This window comes from Acanthisitta chloris, unplaced genomic scaffold, assembly GCF_000695815.1.
Source record: "Acanthisitta chloris isolate BGI_N310 unplaced genomic scaffold, ASM69581v1 scaffold16562, whole genome shotgun sequence".
Lineage (NCBI taxonomy): Eukaryota > Metazoa > Chordata > Aves > Passeriformes > Acanthisittidae > Acanthisitta > Acanthisitta chloris.
Window position 1 is genome coordinate 93,622 of NW_008662337.1, and position 19,751 is coordinate 113,372.

At 36.9% G+C, this 19,751-nt stretch overlaps 1 protein-coding gene across 3 annotated transcripts in view; it reads right to left on the reverse strand.

Annotated features, from left to right (window-relative positions):
- Positions 1–19,751, reverse strand: part of LOC103798315 (gamma-aminobutyric acid receptor subunit beta-2) — a 98,918-nt gene that overhangs the window by 62,149 nt on the left and 17,018 nt on the right. For all 3 annotated transcript variants that reach the window (XM_009070567.1, XM_009070566.1, XM_009070568.1), the window contains exon 2: positions 7,730–7,812. In XM_009070567.1, coding sequence (XP_009068815.1) covers positions 7,730–7,812 — 83 coding nt within the window. The remainder of the gene's footprint in view (positions 1–7,729; positions 7,813–19,751) is intronic.

Consider the following 19,751-nt stretch of genomic DNA (forward strand, 5'->3'; position numbering starts at 1 on the left):
GGTATGAGCTGATCCCATTTCGTTTGTTGCTGTTGTTTCATAAACAGGCCAAAACTGCTTGTCAGATTTCATCTGAATCCACAGTTTTATGATGACTCAAATATTCATTTTCTTGTTGTGCCCCCACTGAAGAAATTCAGCATTAGCATAACTGTTAGAGTTGCTGTTATCACTGGCCAAGTGCAAATACAGATCAGACTGACAACAGACTCAAACATCTGCCTTCCTATTCCTACATGTTCTGCATAATGAAAAATAAATAAATAAATAATCGTTCTTTAATGCTTGTACTCTAATTTGATAAATAAAGGACAATCACAGTTACCCAAGAAAAATACTTCTAATTGCTGAAATGTCCTGATGAGTAAAAGAGTATCTGAAGCCACATACAGGACTGCTCACGTAAATTCCAAAAGCTAAGATTTTCAGAGGGATGCTTGTCTCAGCCCTTAAAATTAGGGATAAAGAGCTAACAAACTATATTTTAAGATAAAAGGCTCAACATTTTTAAACTATTTCCTTGGAGGAGAACCACAAGATATAGGGGGTTTGGCCATTAGCTGGAGCTTCATGAGTTTCTCATCTGACTGCTTTTTGCTTCTTTGTACCTAAAAGGTATCTGAGGAACAGAATATAATTCAACCGATGGGTGAAATGTGAAGCAATTTAGCAGAGTTTGGTTTTTCAAAATTAAAATTGATTTATTTTCTGTAAAACAGAGAGATGCTGGGAAAAAACCCACCCTGTCTTAGAAAATAAAATGACCATAGAAACAGATTTCAATTCTTTTCACAGGTATGTGATCACTGCAAGATAATCACAGTTTGTATTGTCTTCTAAAGCAAAAGACCTGAGTTCAAGTGATTCTAGCACCTGATAAATATTGCTATTTCATAAAAGCTGTAGCATGTTGAAGAAATAATTTCATTTTGAAAAAGATAATAGGCTGCTTAAATTACATGATACCATGGGCAATAAGCCATTATTAGCTTTCCGTGCAACTTCCATCACTTACAATGCTGTAAAAAAGAATAATATTTAAAAGAAGAACCTAACCATATGTGCACTCCAAGGAAAATAATAAAAATAAACTATAATCTCAGATCATAGACTGCACAGACCTAAGATATGTATCAATATCACAGATGTCTTTCCAATAGCATTTATAAATACTTATTTTTCTTAAAGCAGTCACCAGTTACAAAGTATTTGCAAAGAATACCAGACCTACAGATATAATTTACTGGATATAAAATTATCAGAGTTTTTGCTAGAAATATTTTTTTTCTTTTGGAAGACATCTTTCTGCAGCATCAGAGATGCTCCCTGCACATGTAATTTTTTATCCCCAAACCATAGCAAATTAATTTGGGTACTTTCTGAATATGGACTCTTTGAACTGGGCTCTTTTTATTTCCAGTAATCCCTTGATAAAAGGCAGGGCTATTTGCAAAAAGGAAATGTACTCCAGTTCAGACTGGATATAAAAGGCAAAATGCATTGCAAGTTTTAAAACTATTTGCTTTTTGTTTCTGTATCTTTATGATTCTATATATTCTTCATATTCAACTGCAGAATGAGAAAAAAAGAAAAAAGAAAAAAAAAGCACTTTGAGCTATGAATTTCTCTGTGGAAATCTACATTGCCTGTATTGTCCAGGGCTGCTAAGCAGAGATTAGATATTTGTATATTGGATTCCCTTTTAAATTTAACTCCAGGTTGCTTCAAAGCATTAAGAGTCTATTGCAGAGCTTCTGTGTAAGTCCTTCCCCATTTGCAAACAGTACATCATCCTGTTTGTGTTGTGAGAGCACCCAGGATGTAGATTGCTGCAAAGATGTATGGAGAGATAATGAAAATAAGAAATATATTTCCTTCTTGCCTACTTGTAGGGTAATATATCTTGGATGTTACTTAAGTTCCAGGCTGAACACCCAGTTGGGGGTGTGTGTGTGTTATGAAAACCTTACTAACACGGGTTCAATGTGCACAACCCACCCTGATCATATGTGCTGAGGGTTAGTCTAAATTTCCTTTCCCTCTTCAGACTACCCAGAAGAATCATCTACTGCTGAGCAGTTTTTTTTAGCTCTTAGTGAATCATCCTATCTACATACTGAAGAGGAGTCAAGGATTTCCTGTTCATTGCCAGTGTACATTATGCCACTGAAATTATATCTCTCCTTTCCTTGACATACTTGAGATGAAACTACTAAGGATAAATAAAGAACAAAGTACCTGTCCCAAGGAAGCCACTCCAAAAGCTGATGCTGCCTAAATGGACAGTGTGGGTACAGAGGTGGAATTCATCACTGTTTGTAAAACAATCTCCTCCTTGCACACTGTGCTGAACATGTTGAATTGCCATATAGAACCCAGACTAGGGCATCTGAACATACAGATGATAAACAAGATGGAAAAAGGGACACTTTGATAAGATCAGCTTCTACTGACAGAGAAATAGCCTCCCTGTAAGGGGCACAATGCAAAACAGACTAAGCTGAGACAGAGGGAACAGGACACTTGCTAAACTTGATAAAACTTGATAAACTTGATAAAAGGAAAGAAAAGAGAAAATGAAAATTAACGACTTTTATGATTCTAACTGTCAGTGGCCCCAAAGTCATGTGTTTAGCTTTCCACTTACTGTGAAATTGTTGGCAGTGATGCATTCCCATGGTATCCTCCTTTGCTGAACACCCCACCCTGGGGATCGGCAGAGTTTCTTGCCTGGCATCAAGAACATTCGCCTCTAACCCAGAAAAGCCTTGCCTGGTCAGCTCCTGGAGTTCTACCATTTGTCCCGTGTGACCTGATTACATCTTTGATCGATGGCCAGAGCAGCCATCTGCAAAGTACTCAAGGCTTCAGCAAAAGGCTGCTTTGATTTCTTTTCAGAGCCTTAAAAGTACTTGTAAAGTCACCTTGAGCACACAAAGATGACTTCTGTTTCTCTTGTTGATGAGCTTTCAGATGATCTGATTAGAGAGTGTTTGATACTAGGCTACACTGCCACTGGGAGGAATGATATTCTTTTGACTCTATTCTTTCTGTCTTTTTCTAGATTCTGTTACTGAATGGAAGTTTTTAACTTACTGAGCTTCTGTGGCCTTTTTGTCATGAAATGGAAGACAAAAATAAATCAGTGATTTCTGCTCTACACACCCCAGGCTTTTATACAAATGAAATGCCCTGAAAACAATTATTTCTCATTGTTCAGCAAAGCAGTCCTCCCTGCCTGTGTGATTGTCCTTTTCCCTGGTTGGTACACCAAGTGGCAAACTCCCTGTCTGCTAAGGCCTCCAATAGCAAGGTTTGAATGCAGATTTTTAATGCCACATCTTTAATACACTATGGAAAGTGTTTCTGAGAATATTCTTCTAAGGAGAAACTCAGTACATTCTTGTTTTTTCCACAGCAACAAAGAAATTGAAAAAAAAAAATAGCTAAAAAGGTGCACTGTCACAAGGCAGACAGAATCTGAATCCCACCTCAGCAGTACAAATATAGCCATGCAAAAACATTATGAACTAAGCTAAGGAATTGAAGCAAATTTCCACCTTTATGTGGCACCACATAATTGAGATGGACAAAGGGCCAAATGTACCAGATGAATCTTAAATGATTGCATTTAAAATATTCAAAAGAATCAGAATAATTTGTGCTATGCTAGAGGATGTGCAATATGATATTTTAGTTGTTTATAGCAATACGAAGTATTCTTCAAACTCCCTTGTACTTCTTTTTGCCTTTGAGCTCCCGCTAGTCTTACGGTTGATTAGCTGAGACAATCCTTTCAACAGTCACAATTCCAGAGAGGCAGTAAACAGCAGAGAAATAAAATTATTCCAGAGCATCATCAGAAACTCAGCAATGAAAACTGTGGTGGCAGAGGTAGGGAGCAGGAAGGAGAGGTATTTACTGAGTCAAGTCAATATTCAACTAAAAAGGAAAAAGCTCTCTGTTGCCTGCAAGATGCAAAACTAAAAAATGAATACACACAAAAATTGATTTCCCTTTGGTATTATAACCCTGCTATTCAGTGTGTTGGGAAATAACAAAAGAAAGGGGGAAGTAAAATAGCTCAGATTAGACCCCCTTGGAAATGATGGCCCACAGGTTTAGAAGTATTACAGCAAAACCAAACATTCAAAACTCTTCTGCCTTTAAAGGATGAGCAAAATAAAACTGACCGCAGAGTGTAACTAGCTATACATGAAAATCACAATTTTAGTTCTCTAAACTGATACTCTTTGAACTAACAGAATAGTCCTCTCTTACACTTTCAGCATCTAATCTCATTAAGATTACTCTCAACTGAAACAGAAAACATGCTGTATTTTGTATCTTAATAGATAACACCTCCAATATGTCATGTTTTGTGTTTTACATACAACCCTTTTCCACCAGAATTTCTAATTAGCAAATTAATCTAGATTAAAAAAAGTTGATATTAACCACGAATGTTACAAACAAAATAACCTGTGAAAAAAAAGTAGTAGCCTGAGCATCTAAGAAGTCATTCAACTCTGGCATCAGTAAAAGAATGATGGGAGGAAAGGAAGGAGGAAGAAGAGAAAGAATGGAAGGACATTAGGGACATTTACATTTGTGGAAATAGGATGAAAATCTATCATGACTTAAGTTATCTGGCTATACAATAACTCCCTTTTTAAACAAAATATATCTAAACTGGACTTCATTAAAATATTTCGTATAAGACTAAGAGGAGACAATAACTAAAGATATATAAAAGATGTGGAGGAAATTGTACTACACTGAAAGAATAGATCATGCTCAGTATAGAGAATGATTATAAGCAAAGCTCTTCCTTCTTGGCTTTAATATTCTTCAGTATTTGTGTGTTAATAAAATTTCTAATGAAACAAAATCTACAGGTACTTTTAAGAAGAAGGATGATTAGAACAAATATAACAAGAACTGGATAACCTTGAGGATCATAGCAATATTAAGAACATTGATTTATGTGAACAGTGCTATGAAATGCCAAGTCATGTGTTCTTAGCACTATGCAAAAAATATTCTACCAAAAGCTAGAACTCGGTGCTGAAAAGGAGTGAGGAAGGGAAAGACCTTACTGTACTGTACTGTACAGGAAAGACTATTGTCTGTGAAACTTATGCAGTTGTGAAGAAAGGCAAAGGTGCCTCTTGAAAGAAGGGCAAGATTCACGCCACAGTGTCATAGAGATTTCATCTGGGAGACTGTGTATGGTACTAGTTATTCCTAATGAAGCGCTAACACTAGTTCTGCATTTCTCTTAACATACTCCTGAAGAAGAAAACTAAAAGAGACTGGCACATTCAGTTTCATGAATAAAGCCTATGAGAAACTATGACTGTTTTCATTACATGTGTTCTGAACATCCCAGCAGGGCTGGGGAAGACATTGAACTAAAATAAAAGATTATTGGCACAAAGAGCAAGTATTAATTTCATTCCTCCATAGCCATGAAAACACTTGAGGTAGAATTTAGAGAACATTTAAGCATCACAAGAGAGCTGAGGTGAAACAGGCATCCAACAGGATCAGCAGGACAAGAAACGAATGAACTTGCTTTAAACATGTGGCTTAACCAGTTTGAAGAAGTGATTATGACTTAAGTACCTGCGTTGAGTGACTCAGAAAACAGTTTTCAGTCTTACTCACCCTACCTATCTACATACCAGCATTTTTGTCTGTACTCATAAAGAGTAGGCAGACAGGTTTTTACCTGAATAGGATGATGTATATAAGGAGCAATCATTTTCTAAAGCAGTGTAAAAGTGTTTCAAAGCACAGTTCAAGTATTACTTTTATCCACATTCTTTAATGGCCTTTGTTACTGCAATGAAAGATAGGCTAGCTACATAGACCATCCTGATTTAAGTCCATTTTATCCCTGTGATGCTGCAACAGAGCTAACAGATCCACAAAAAAACCCTCTGCTACAAGCATCCTGACCACTGTGGCAAATTGAACTCCTGCCCTTTCTTTGATTCAATGAGCACTTTGCCTTTCAGACCAAGTGGAACAAAAATTTCGAGAGCTCAATCTCTTGTTTTTTAGGATTGTTTCTTGAAAGATAACTGATCTGGCTTCAAATATCTACTCCAAATAAGATAAAAGGGAAATTTCAATCCACAAGTCCCACATTGTAAGTCTGAATGAGAACAAGGGCTCTCATTGAAAAGCAGGACACAATTTAATTTTCAGCTTTGTGTAAGGACTGACCTGACAGGTATTTCCTGGGAATATTTCCCAGAATGGGTCCTGAAAAGATGAGAGGCAGGGTATACCTAGTTTGTGAATCCCAAGAAGATTCAGTCATCTCAGCAATGCAGAGAGATGGCAAGATTTGTTGATCATTTAAACAATGCTGTAAATAGAGAGATAGGATGTTCTCTGACTCTCCAGCTTCCTACCTCACACACAACTGGAAAATAGAAAAATTCCAGGGCCTTGCTACAATAGCAAATAAAAGTGCAGTAGCAAAAAGATTCTCAATAAAAATCCCTGGAAACCTGAATACAATTATGCCAGTAATTTTCTCATACATTATACTCAGCTGGGTACACTGGCTGCAGGTATGGAATTCTGAATCAAATGCTATCATTGGAAATTCTGTAATGAACTACAAAAAAACCCAACCAACCAAGATTTTATTCACTCTCAAAAGAGCAAAGTCCATCATCACATTTTCTGCTTGTGAATTACAGCATACAGAAGGGCTGAACTTTAATGAGATTCTCACTTTGCTTACTTTATGGATGTAAATTATTTCAGACAACAGTGTCACAAGGATTTTAGCATATCTCTAAATGACAGCAAAATGAATGAAACCTGGACACAAATGCAAAGCATATTCCTAAACGTCTCCTAGAATCAGAGAAAGAAGTTCAGCTGTACCAAGTTCTTACCAGACTGTAGCACAAATTATTATTATATTGTACTTCAGTGCACACAGAAATCTCACACAATATTTTATAATACAGCAGTTACTTGAAAAATACACATATTTGTGTACTGTATCTTAAAATGCGACATTAATCCTGAAAGTGTTGATAGGATCTTAATTAGAGTGTCAAATAACACGCTTGCAATATTGCCTTTGTAAAAGTGATCATGAATTGTTTCTGCTGTGATATACTTAGATTCCCTGAGGATACTTCAGAGAAAAGAGAGGTTTTGTTTCACAAGGTTTATCTACAGAGAAAGTTGGACAGAGCACCAGTTATTAAAAGTCAGTACATGTAAATAAACTGTGTTACATATACTGAAAGTTTAACAGTGGTCAGGAATAGAGCCCAGAAAACACCTATTTCAAGGACAATTCTAAGGTCTTGCCTTAGTTTATAAATGGAAACAAGCTGCCACACAGTTCAGCAGTAAAGGAGGATAAAGAACTGATAATAATCCTTGTGCTCCTCACATGAACTCCAGCAAGGCATTTGAATGAGACTTTTAAAGCTGTAAATTGTCCATCAAAACACAGAATAACTTTTGCTAATCCTTGTGCCACAAATTACTAATCCATCTGGAAAGCTATTTTTTTCGCATGTGTTTACAAGGATCTAAACGTCATCAGACAGAAAGACAAGTAGGTTAGTAGCATGGTAAAAAAAAACAAACCCTCAAAAATAAAAACCTCAAAAAAGCAGAACCCGACAGAAATAAAACCTCTGAAGCAGTTGACCACTGAATAAGTAGGATTTGCAGAAGTACTTACAGCTTTCAATCTCCAGTGTGCAGTTCTGCTCATCCAGCGGATATCTCCGTAGGTCCATCATACAAGCAGCTGTTGTTGTAATTCTAGGAAGGAAACAGAAGATCTTGTTAATGTGTCTTTTTCCAATCTTCCCTTGATCACAATAGTTGAAAGAATAAACTGTATTTCTGCATAACTGATGCTCTTGCCTGTTTTCACTTGAATTAATTATAAGTAATGCTGCCCTAAGAAGGTTATGCCATTCTGGTGGGCATGCAGAGAGCCTCCCCTTGACACAAGTATTTTCTGTTGTGTGTTCAGTACAGCTGACTGGCCAAAGCATTTGGGCAATCTGCTTACACACCATTAAAAAGTGAGAGCATTGCACAGCAGCCAATTGTACAAGCTTTCTTCAAGCTGAAACGTTGCCCAAATGAATTAGCTCAAATCATAAAATCCATGATAATGAGGGCACAAGTCTAAAATGGGGCCCAAGATGGAGTAAATGGAGTGCCTACAGCACACACAAATACCCTATGACCTTACAGGATCAGCAGCTATGTCTTCCGAAGGTATACATGAGATATTGGGAGACAAGAGTTTCCTTCTCAAAATCCTGTGCCCCTGTTGGAGGATTACTGGACTTTCATAGTAGATATTTAGAATGTTCAAAAACTGTTGAAAAAAATTTTCTTGTAGGGACAGAAAGTTAGTTGCCTGCTCAAAATTCACTCGAAATTGACTCCAACAATCGCTCCTGCAAGGCATTTCCTATCCAACAATTCTTTACTGCCATTTCCACAAAAAGAAAAGAACAACCCAGCAAAAACCCCTGTATATTTCTTTAAAGAAAAGAGAACAATAGTAGAGCCAAGTTATTCCTAGAAACACAAACTCCTGCCTTTTTCTTGTCATTCTAGACAAGGATCTCTTAATGATACATTTTGACCATTCTCTGCAAGCAAAGGAACACCTTTTGGCACCAAGTTCTTTCTTCATTCAGTACATGGATACTCACAGAATTTCTTTGGAAAATATGTTTTCAATCAGTGTGAGTGTGGAATGAACAAAAGACTCCTTTGGCTCCCCTTGATGAAAGTCTTCCAGCTTTTAACAAAATCAAACTGCTGTGGAATACGTTTGTGCATAGCAAACGTAAATGGCGCAAGCAGCAGCATATATATTCATTATTGCTAAAAAACTTCTCTTGGCAGTTCATACTTGATTCCTTGTATTAAATGTAGATGAAAATCAAAGAAATTGCCTTGTTCTAGTATCAATATAAAATGGATTATTTTTGGGAAAACGTCAAGAAAGGTGAAGTGAGACCAGAAAAAAATTACAGGTCATGCTATTTTGGTTGGTTATGGTTTTTGGGGGGAAAGCTTTTGTTTTGTTTCCCTCAGTATTTCCATACCTATGTGTATATTACAGTCATGAGTTTTGTAAGCACTTCAGTAGTGCAGAGAGAAAAAGGCAGGAGCACAGATTTTCAGCCAAGGCTTAAATGCACAAAAGAATTGTGGTGAATGCTAACCTGGTTGACTACTAAGTTTTCTAATAGCTTTCTCTGCACTGAGAACTTTCAGCCAGAGTCTACCAGATCTGGGGCTTCCCTACAGAGACAACCTCCCAGCCTGTGCTACCCTCAGCAATGTGTCTGTTCACACTGATGCTACAGCAGAGCACTCATAATTCTTACAGACCTGTAGGAGTTTTGGGTGTAGCAAATACTAAAAAGGGGCCAAGGGCTGCAGACACTTAGGATAAAAGCTCTGTAGGGAACATTTTCAAAAGATACAATGCCTAACATCACCAGATATGAGGAAAAAAAAAAAGTGTCACGGTAACACAAATGATTGGTAGAGCAGAGTTTTAATCAAGCCAAAACAAAAGTTTTGAATAATGCATTTAATTCAGCTCATTTGTTCATTTTATCCATAATGCAAATCCATTGAAATAAAATAAGAAGTCTGTGCTTTCCTCTCCCTGTACCTCCCTTGTATTTTTACCCTTACTTCTCACATTTATGGGAAAGTGGAAAAAGTTCTCTTTCATAATTATTTAAACAACAAAACTATGTTTTGATAATTCTTAGTGGTTTGCAATTCATGGTGAATAGCTAAATCAAATTACCAAAGCAAGAACATGCAAGAATTACCACCTTAGAATATTTTTAAAGGCAAGATACATGACTCCATACCTTTTCAAGAAACAGTAGGAAGAAACAGCAGTTCATTACAGCAGTTAGGAACACTAAAAACAGGCCTAAAACCTCTTCCTCAGAGCAGAGCTATTTCAATTTACATAAAAGGATTAAAAATATTTTTATATAGCCTGGACTAGTGCAAAAAATAAAATGTTGTATTTTGCATAATGCAACCTTGAGAACAATCAGTGGAAAAGTGAAAGCTTTTAAAAAACAACACCATGACTCAAGGCACTGCAATCATTAGGGATGATACAGAATAACAGCACTCAGAGAAACACTGTATGAAATGAAACACATCACAAAACTGTCTCATACACTAATCTTTTCATCTGTTTTTAAAGAAAGAGAAACCTTGAGATGTTTTATGATTCCTAACAATGAAAACAAGTTTTCATCTTCCTTGTTTATGATCTACATTTTGAATGTAGACTGATTATGAAGCACAAAAAAAAAGCAAACCCTAAAGCACCACTAGACTGACTAAATGAAGTATTATGAAGTAGACCTAAAGAAAACTTAATTTGTCAAAACAAGCATAGCTACAGTGCAAGGAAACCTGCACCACAAGTGACTTGCAGGGAAAGTAAAGTTAGCTGTCAATAATCCAAAATATTTCAGATAAACTATTATTTCTGAGAAAGCTGAAAATCTGCTCATCTCCAAACCTTCGGGGAGATTCTATGATTCAAATAAGAGCTAGAAACTGGCACTGCTCCTTTCACAGGCCAAAGGTGAAGGCCATAAAGAAGTTTTTTTAAACACTTCTGAACTTAAACTGATGCAGAAAATAATACCCATATTATAATACTATCCCAGAAGTGCTAATAGTTCTTATTTTTCAGTGCTATGCAGGATAGAGTTTTTCAAAATCCCACAGAGGTTGCTTTTCGGACAAGTTCAAGTGGGATTTGAAATTCAAAATAGCAATTTAAACAGTTCTGACATCACTAGTGAAGAAAAAACAGCACTGAAAGACAGGAGAGCAATGCTAATGACATGTGGAGATGGACAGAATCCAATTCCCTCTTGGAACTGCAGTGGCTCTGCAAAGCTGTGGAGAAAAAGCAGCAAGAGGAACTTATCTCTGGCCTGGAAGGAAGCAGCCCTGACCTGTAATTACAGGATTACAGACACAACAGAAATGATGAGCAAGAAGGTGACAATTTCAGATAGCTCTTCTGGGTTGCATGAGAACTCTCTAACACTCTCCTCTTTTGTTCTAGCCCTGACAGATCGTGATCCTATCAAGTCAAAGACAAAGCTGAAGCCCAGGAAAATACAAAGACGAATTCTTTCTTTAAATGTATGCACGAACATCCTCTCCAAAGCAGAGTGAGATTGTGCTTCAGGGCTGTGTCTCTGAGGGCAGATTGATGCCCCATTACCAACATCAGGAATAATCAAAAGGGTTTGCAAGGATACCACACTCCATAACAGACCATCTCTTTATCAAGGACTTTATCAGAATCCTCTGCCCACACTGACTGGGAGTCAGGAACTCTGAATTTGTTACTGAAACCATATACTGCAATTAAACCCTCTGTTCACCTCTCCTTCTTGGAAACAGACTTGTGCACAACAGCTGGAAACATCAGTGGCAGCAGCAGAATCAATTTCAAATACATGGAAATTCTGCAAACAAAACTTCAATGTGATAAATCTCACTCTCAGATGATAATATTGGATTTAGACATATGTCAAGGTTGTTAGACATACCAACAAATCTACTTTTAAATTAAAATAGGTCTATGGTTAATTAGAGAGTGCACAGAATTCTTCCTCCTTATGCTATTTCACACAAAAGATAAGGTTCCTTTATGTGATAATAGGTTAAGAGCTGGCTGTAGCAAAGGATAAACAATAGTGACATATCTACAAGTGCACCATTAAATCTGAACATTCAGCTACTGACTGCTATAATCTTTCAACTGCAAACTGCATTTAGAGTTTCTCAGTGTAGTTTTATAGGGAAAAAAATAGCAGTTGTTTTATTGATGTTGACACCTCAGTTTGAGATGAAATGATATGCACATGCTTCCCAGAATCTGTAATATGTTTTTTTCTAACATCACTTCTCAGCATTTCCTGAGTATTCCAACCTAAGTGCCAGCAACTCATTTTTCTTACTCTGTTTGGAACTTGTTATCAAATGACATGTAGATATTTTCCCCTGTGCAATCCTTGAACAGTTAGGATCTCTCTGAAAGCAGTAAGAGTATTTGTTAAAGCTAGGAGGCATAGCCATAATACAAGTTAAGAATATGAAGAATATGATGCTAAAGCATTTTCTAAGTGTAATACAGGAGAGGAAAAGACTTTTGTAGCAGATAAAACACTGGGAGTCACATACAGAAACTTCAAGCTTATTAAATGTTGTTGATGATATTGCTGGTAAAAAAAAGGCATACCAGATTTTTAAGAGGAAACTAAAATCTGCATGGCTGTGATCTCTCTGGGTAAAAGAAGCTCTGTATTTCTCTGCTGAAGGATAGCCTATTGTGCCATCTGCATGCCAGCAGGGAAGAGTCATGGAAAACTGGAGAATTTGGCTATTATTTCATGGTAAAAGAATTCTGACTCAAATCAGAATTTTGCTGCAGATTTCCTCGCAATGATGTCCAATTTTCTGCTATACTGCCATATATGTAGCTCTATAAATTGTTCTTTAAATGAGATAGCATTTCCTACTATTCTCTCAGTGTCCAAAACTCAACCGTGACATGATGTTCATAATTTAAATCCCTGCAAAAAGCAGGCACCACTCTGCAGTAAAATCTTCTGCTACAATAACCTTAGCTTTAGAATGAATTTATTCAAACCTTTCTCTGAAGTAATATGCTCTCCCTAGAAGATAACATCCATATAACATGGCAGAAGAGCTCAGAGGAGCACTTCATAATTTTAATATTTTATCACTGGAAATGTATCCTTGTCTTTCAGCATTCACTTCACTTCTTCCTTTCAAAACAAATAAAAGGGAAAATGCTAAAATGCTACTGGACTTACAGAAAATGAAACAATATGAGCATGGTTAGTAATATAAAACAAGTAACCTTGGAATAAAGAGTTAGTACATCTCCTTCATTTATACAGCATTTTGCTTTATTAACCATCACTGGGAACTCAAAAGTTTTATTTTTCAATCACTTTGTGAAACATATTACTTATTCAGGCTGTGAAAAGTGCATGTCTGCTTCACTCAGATAATCTCAGCATTGAATTAAAAGTACATTATTTCACCTTCTTTCTCTTAAAAATTTATATGCTTACCACTCAAGACATGCTGCTTAAAATAAATCATGTACAAAACACCTTTAAAGCAGTTGTTCTGATATTACATTTAATACAGACTCTCAGACCATGGAAGAGAGCTGGAACTTTCTAAGGAGACACAAATTTGGTGGCTTTTGAACCAATTCTCAGTGCCTAATGCTTAGTTCTAATGAGTACATTAGATTGGAAACTTACCATACATTAACAATTTTTATTGCAGGATGATAAAGACACAATGTTTAATTAATTAACTGAAGACCTAGGGAAAAAGAGGGAGTATCTTCTCCACAAAATATGCACTGCTTCAATGCACAAATTGTGTAGGTAATACTGCCTCTGAAAACACAGAAATAAGGAAATACACATTATCATAGGTAAAACAGTATGAACTTTGCCCACAGACTAATTTCATCTGCCTTAAAGTGACGAGTCACTACCACACTCTATAGTGCAACATGTCTTTGGAAGAACACTGTCTTGTTTCCCCCCAGGACCTGTGTCTGAATGTTCTAACATGTGGGTCTTGCAAGACAGTAATCCTCTCCTCCTCACCTCCAAAGCATCTGCAGTAGGTGACCTCCAGCAGCTGCTGGACACAGTTCCTGGACAGTGCCTTCCTGGCAGGTGTGGGTGGTGCTGACACAGCCTGCAGCTCCTGCACCTCCCTCTGGCCTTGAGGAGCTTGTGCTCTGGATGACAAGCTCACTACATACACTTCTTTACTATGTTCTTAATCTGTACTTTCTGTGTATTTGATTTCTGCAAACTCCTTGCCTCTCCCAAAGTGCCTCCAAGAATATTACCAGTTACTTGCCTATTCTGAGAGACATCTGAGTGGAAGGTATTTTCACTGTTCTGGAGAAGGGAAGTTCTACTCAAGTTAAAAATTAATGTGAAAGTCAAAACAATCTTCAGTAAAAAAAAGGCACATTCAGTTTTATGATTGCAGCTTATTTAGTAATTCTTACAGAAGTAGTAAGATGAGAGCCCAAAGCTCCCATTCCTCTGGCTTTTGTGAGTCAGCGTAAGACAGCTCATTTCCCACAGGAACATGTCAATAGAAATAATAAATTTAAGTGGATTCTTCATAAGCAGAATTACTTTCAGATTCATAAAGGTGGAAAAGAAGACAGTAAAAACCCTCTAGCACAGACCTGAAATGATTAAGTTTCTTTCAAGAACCTTTACAACAAAGCAGTAACCCATAAAAACTCTAACCCTTACAAAAGTTAAATGAACTCTCCCTGTCCTAGTGCAGGAGTCACACTTTGAAAGCAGCCAAACAGGGAGCCAGTTAAGAGTCAGCATGAAGGCAAACTGCACACAGCATAGTAGAGTTATAGACACAGGTTTTTACTTATTAACTCAATTATTATTAGAAACTTTTATCTGCACAGACTGGAATGCAAGGAGCATTGCACTGCCTCTGTGGCTACAGGATTTCAATTAGACCATTTGCTTTCTATGCTTTTTCCTCCATTAGACAATTTACTATGCACCTTGGCAGCTCTAGCAAAAGACCAAAAAAACCCCAACCCAACCAATCAAACAAAAAAACACAAAAAAACCCCAACTCCAAACAAAAACAGAAGGCTGAAAACCATGTAATTTCTTTTCTCTTCACTCTGCTCTAACAGAACTTCACCGTGGCTAGGAATTAAGTGTCTACTCACCTTCTCCCCATTTGTTCTACTTTCTGTCTGTAGACAGCCTGATCTTGCCCAAAAATGCATCAGAAACTATTTCAGTAGCATGCCAAAGTGACTGGTAGAAACAACCACATTGATATGCTCACCATGAAAGTGAATGAGTAAGGGAAGTATCCTTCTCCAAGCCAATCTGCAACTGAATCACTGCGTACTAATACTGGTGGCTCACAGTTACCATCATTGTCCAGGTTGCTTTGAGTGTCCCATATACTGAAACTTTTCAGAGAGCATTGCACTAGCCTGACTCTACCCATGACCAAGTCTTATACAAACATACATTTTAATTCTTTTATTCTGCTTTTCCTGATATCCAAGAGGATGTTCTTCCATTCCTCACTCCCTGAACAGGTCTAAAACCAAACTGTCATTCATCAGATATTCAGATTATGACAATAGAGCATGCTGAGTGATCCCCCAAAATAAGAGCCACAGACCTCCTCTGCCATAAGGAAGCACATCCTGAGCAACCTGACCAAGAGCCACCTCTCCTACTGAAAATATATATATTTTTTAAAAAAACTTGTGATGTGAGCTGGAAGCACAGGCAGTTGCAAAGCACATGAGAAAGAGAATGATGTACCTAAGATCTCTGCTGTCCCCACCTTCCCTCTCCCCTTGCACACCTTGTAGGTTTAACCCAGTGCCACGAGCAAAAAAAGAATGAGAAACTGCCCCTTTCCATACTGCTATTGAATAAGTTGATTAAATCTCCTGTAATCATTCAGTACAATAACACAAATATCCTTGTAATTGACTATTGTCATAAGATCAATATCTCTTGCTTTGCAAATAAATATTTCAGCTGCACTCTGATATTTAGGGCACAGTAAGAGTATCCAAACACGTAATTTCACTCCACTGACCACCTTTCAAATATCACTGTAATATCAACTGTCAATAAAGAGAGAATACAATCAACACAGATGATCTTAAAGCTCCAAACCATTTGAAGTATTGCCCTCAGACTATACACCTACTGTGCTAATGTATTAGCACTACCATTGGCTAGGGAAGCACATTGACACTAATGTTTCATTTCACTTTTAGTGTTACTGAATGACCATTACTTGTAGTTAGTAGGTGGAAATGCTTCGTCCCTCTGTGGCAATAAGGGGGGTGAGGGATGGTGAAGTCCATGGATTGTGATATCCATGACAGATTTTGCAGTGCTCAGAAATGTACATATCATTGCTGCTGGTAAAACAAAGGGATATTGGATTTCAGTGAGAATGAGACTGTCCATAATATCATTAATCTTGCACCTACAATATCAATGTATGCAATATTAATTACAGGCATGTTTGTATAGCCTTACCTGACCAGCATCTCCAGGGGCTGTGTACAAGGTTTTAAAGCTAAATACATGAATCAAATTACACCTGAAAAGAAAATCCTGCTCTTCTCCTCCTCTTCACTTTTGATTGCAAGCTTGGTGACTTGATATTTGAAAAACTACATCTTTCAGAACTCAAAGACAAAGGAAAATGGGACCTTGCTTTTAAGTACTTCTTGGACAAACCTGTCTTCCTACATACAGTGGGTCTCAAAGTAGACAAAAGCATGATTTCAAAAAGAAAACAAAAATAGCTTTGAAACACAGAGTGACTAAATCAACTGTGCAGCCATATCAAAAACCACTACTGATCTGGTGTTCAGGTACATCATGAATGACAAACAACACAAATAATAGAATTTAAGGGTTGGAATGGACCTTACAGATCATCTAGTCCCAACAGTCCCTGCCATGGGCAGGGACACCTCCTCACTAGATCAGGCTGCACAAGGTCTCATCCAGCCTGGCCTTGAAATACATTCACACACACACACATAACACAACATAAATACTATATGCTCCTTAATCACCCACCCTTGTTGCATGCTATTGCTGACTTACAGGGCTTATACCTGTAGCTGTATTTTTTTCTTTTTTTTCCCTGCCAAATATAATTTTCAATCCCTGCCAAACAGTCTAACAAGAATTGGATTTCACTGATAGAGAAGTATTACATATCAGTCAATGTGTTATCCTCGAATTTGCACAAATATTTATTATCAATAATTCATGAACTGCACTTCACTGCTGCATCACCTAAGTTAATTTTTGGATGTAAACCAAAGAACACAAGCTGACCACTAGATTAATGTTATAATATCCCACCTCATACTGGTCTATAGTTTCATCCCTAAGAATCTAATTTTTTACCATTGTTTGTATCTAATTTCTTTACATTATTTGATTTACTAATTCCTGTAACCATTACAATAAACAATAAAACTGTTAACAAGAAACTTATCATCTTTAGTGTTTTTAGCTTTTATTGCAAAAAGTTACCATCATATGACTACAAAAAATAAAGCAAAAAATATAATTAGACTAAAATATATTTTTCTATTTCTTTTTTTCACAGCTCTGATGTCAGCACATCATACACACTGCACACAAACATAGCATAGACCAGTTTTTAAAACCATGCTATTCATGAACTTTAGAGTGTCAGCACAGCAGTACCAAGGGTGTATTTCTAGATATTAGAGTGGTACAACTGACATAATACATAATGACCTGGAATGTCTCAGAGAATTAAAAGGGGTATGGTGAAATTACAGGTAAGTCCTTGGGGTAAGGTTTTAATGGTTCTTTCTGCAGCAATTGTTATGTCCACAGAATAGTTATTACTGAACAATATAGAGTTTATCGTTCATGAGTGAGAACATTTTTTCCCTAGAACAAGGAGAAATTTAAAGGGTCGACAGCACTCAAAGAAATCAGATACCAAGAATATGGAAAAAAAAACTTCAAAGGATATACCTATAATAAAATTTAGTTCTGATACTGATGTTAAAGATATACCACACAGCTAGTACTTCACACTAGTCCACTAGCACAAGTACAGAACTGCAAGACCTATAGATCCAAGTATCTAAGTGCATTACAGGCATCAGTTAGTGACACCTCACAAAACTGCAGAGGGGTAGGATAAAGATATTTTTAAGGCAGAATGAATTATTTCAGTGTCACAACCTCAATTAGGCTTCACCAAACCCTTTAGTCCAATGTGGCCAATTATAGACTACTGCAAACTACTTCTCTCACTTTGATACTTTTCTTAGGAACCAGTTCTCCCAGCCATGGTCTACAGACAGAGCCTGACACTGCAGGGGTAATGGGTGGGAGGCAGTGCTAGCAAACAAAGACAAGCATCTCTGCTGCTAATAGGTTTTGAATTGCCTCATTTTGTTTCAGTAATGTTTTTGTTTCCAGAAGATTTGTTTTGGTTGTATTAAGCATATCACATCATTTATTCTGTAGAATAGACTGCTATGTAATTTTTTAAGAAAATATGTATTATTTATTGATTAATGTTTTAGGGCTCACATTTACTCTTACAAGTTACACAAGTAGATGTGCATGTAGCAGGACATCAAGCCCTGTACTGAGGAAATAAGACGTCACATCTGTCAAAGATGGATAATAGAAATACAGATAGTGGGTATTCCATAACAATATTTTGAATTCATAGATGAAAAATTTCTTGCTTAAAATAACTACCAGAATTCTATAAACAGCTACCATTTATCCTGGTTTTTGTTAAGAATGATTTGTATTAAAGTACTACCTATAAAGCACAGATGAATAAGACACATATGCAAAGCATCCTATAAGTGCACACTAAGAATTAACCCCCAAGGATATAAAGCTACAGATCTTCACCATTCAATTGAGCACTGTGTGTCCAGAGTGTCAGTGGGACTTCTTCACCTCAATTAACAGCTGGATCTGAGGTTGCTTAAGCTGTCTTTAACAAATCACCTGTTTGCCTTGTAACGACATACCCAATCAGAACAACTATTCCCATGTGAACAGTATTTAATTGAGGAAATGAATAAAGATTTAGGAGATATTTTTAGGCCTAATTCACAGCATAGAGGTTTCAAATGACAAATTTCTATTAATATCAATTGACTTTAGGTAAGGCTCCTGCAGAGGGGAAAAAAAAGACAAAAAAGACACCTACAGACAATTTTATGTATAAAATGCTGTCATGGGGCGTTGGGAAAAGAAGATCCTTCTTATTCATATAAATGCTTTATGAATAGGTCTGACTTGGGCAAAATATGAACAAGTTTGTTCTACACATTTTATTCTGAAACACTGCTATTCCTCCTACTCAGGCTAATCTGCAAGTGGACATCTGTGGAGAAAACCCATTTTGCAGCTATTTTTGATCACAGTCCCTCTTTTCTTTCCCCTGACAGATTGGACTACTCACATGATACCTAAGCCAGTAGAATTCTTTTTTTATTTTGACAATGAAAAAATAAATGACTTAGCATTGCCTCCTATCACATTCCAGATGTCAGGCCTGGCCTCAGTACTCTTCTCACCTATTTAGTTAGGATATTACTTCCCATTTCATATCTGATCCATTTTAAATGCCAAATACATTTATTACTTTAATATATTGTTAAAGTAGCAGCAATATTATTTTGAAAATGGGAAGCCAAGTTCTCCTTTAACATTTCCAAATCAGTACATATATTTGAGATCAATTCAACTTTAGCTAAGACTTCATTGGATGTGTGAGAGAAGCATAATAATGAGTCAAACCTAATGACAAAAATTACCAGGTGCCTAAGTTAACTCCAGCTATCCTTCTGAAATCCATATGCCTAGGGCTAGAGCTCCTCCTGTGCCAAAGTTAGGATGTTCAGTTATGGCCTTTCTCTTCCTCATCTTCATTTCAGAACATTCATAAATCTGTTTCAAACAGAAGCAGGAAAACCACCCCAAAGACTTCTGTCATACTAGCTGCACATTGGCAAGACGAACTGAAAGCTTCATCAGCTC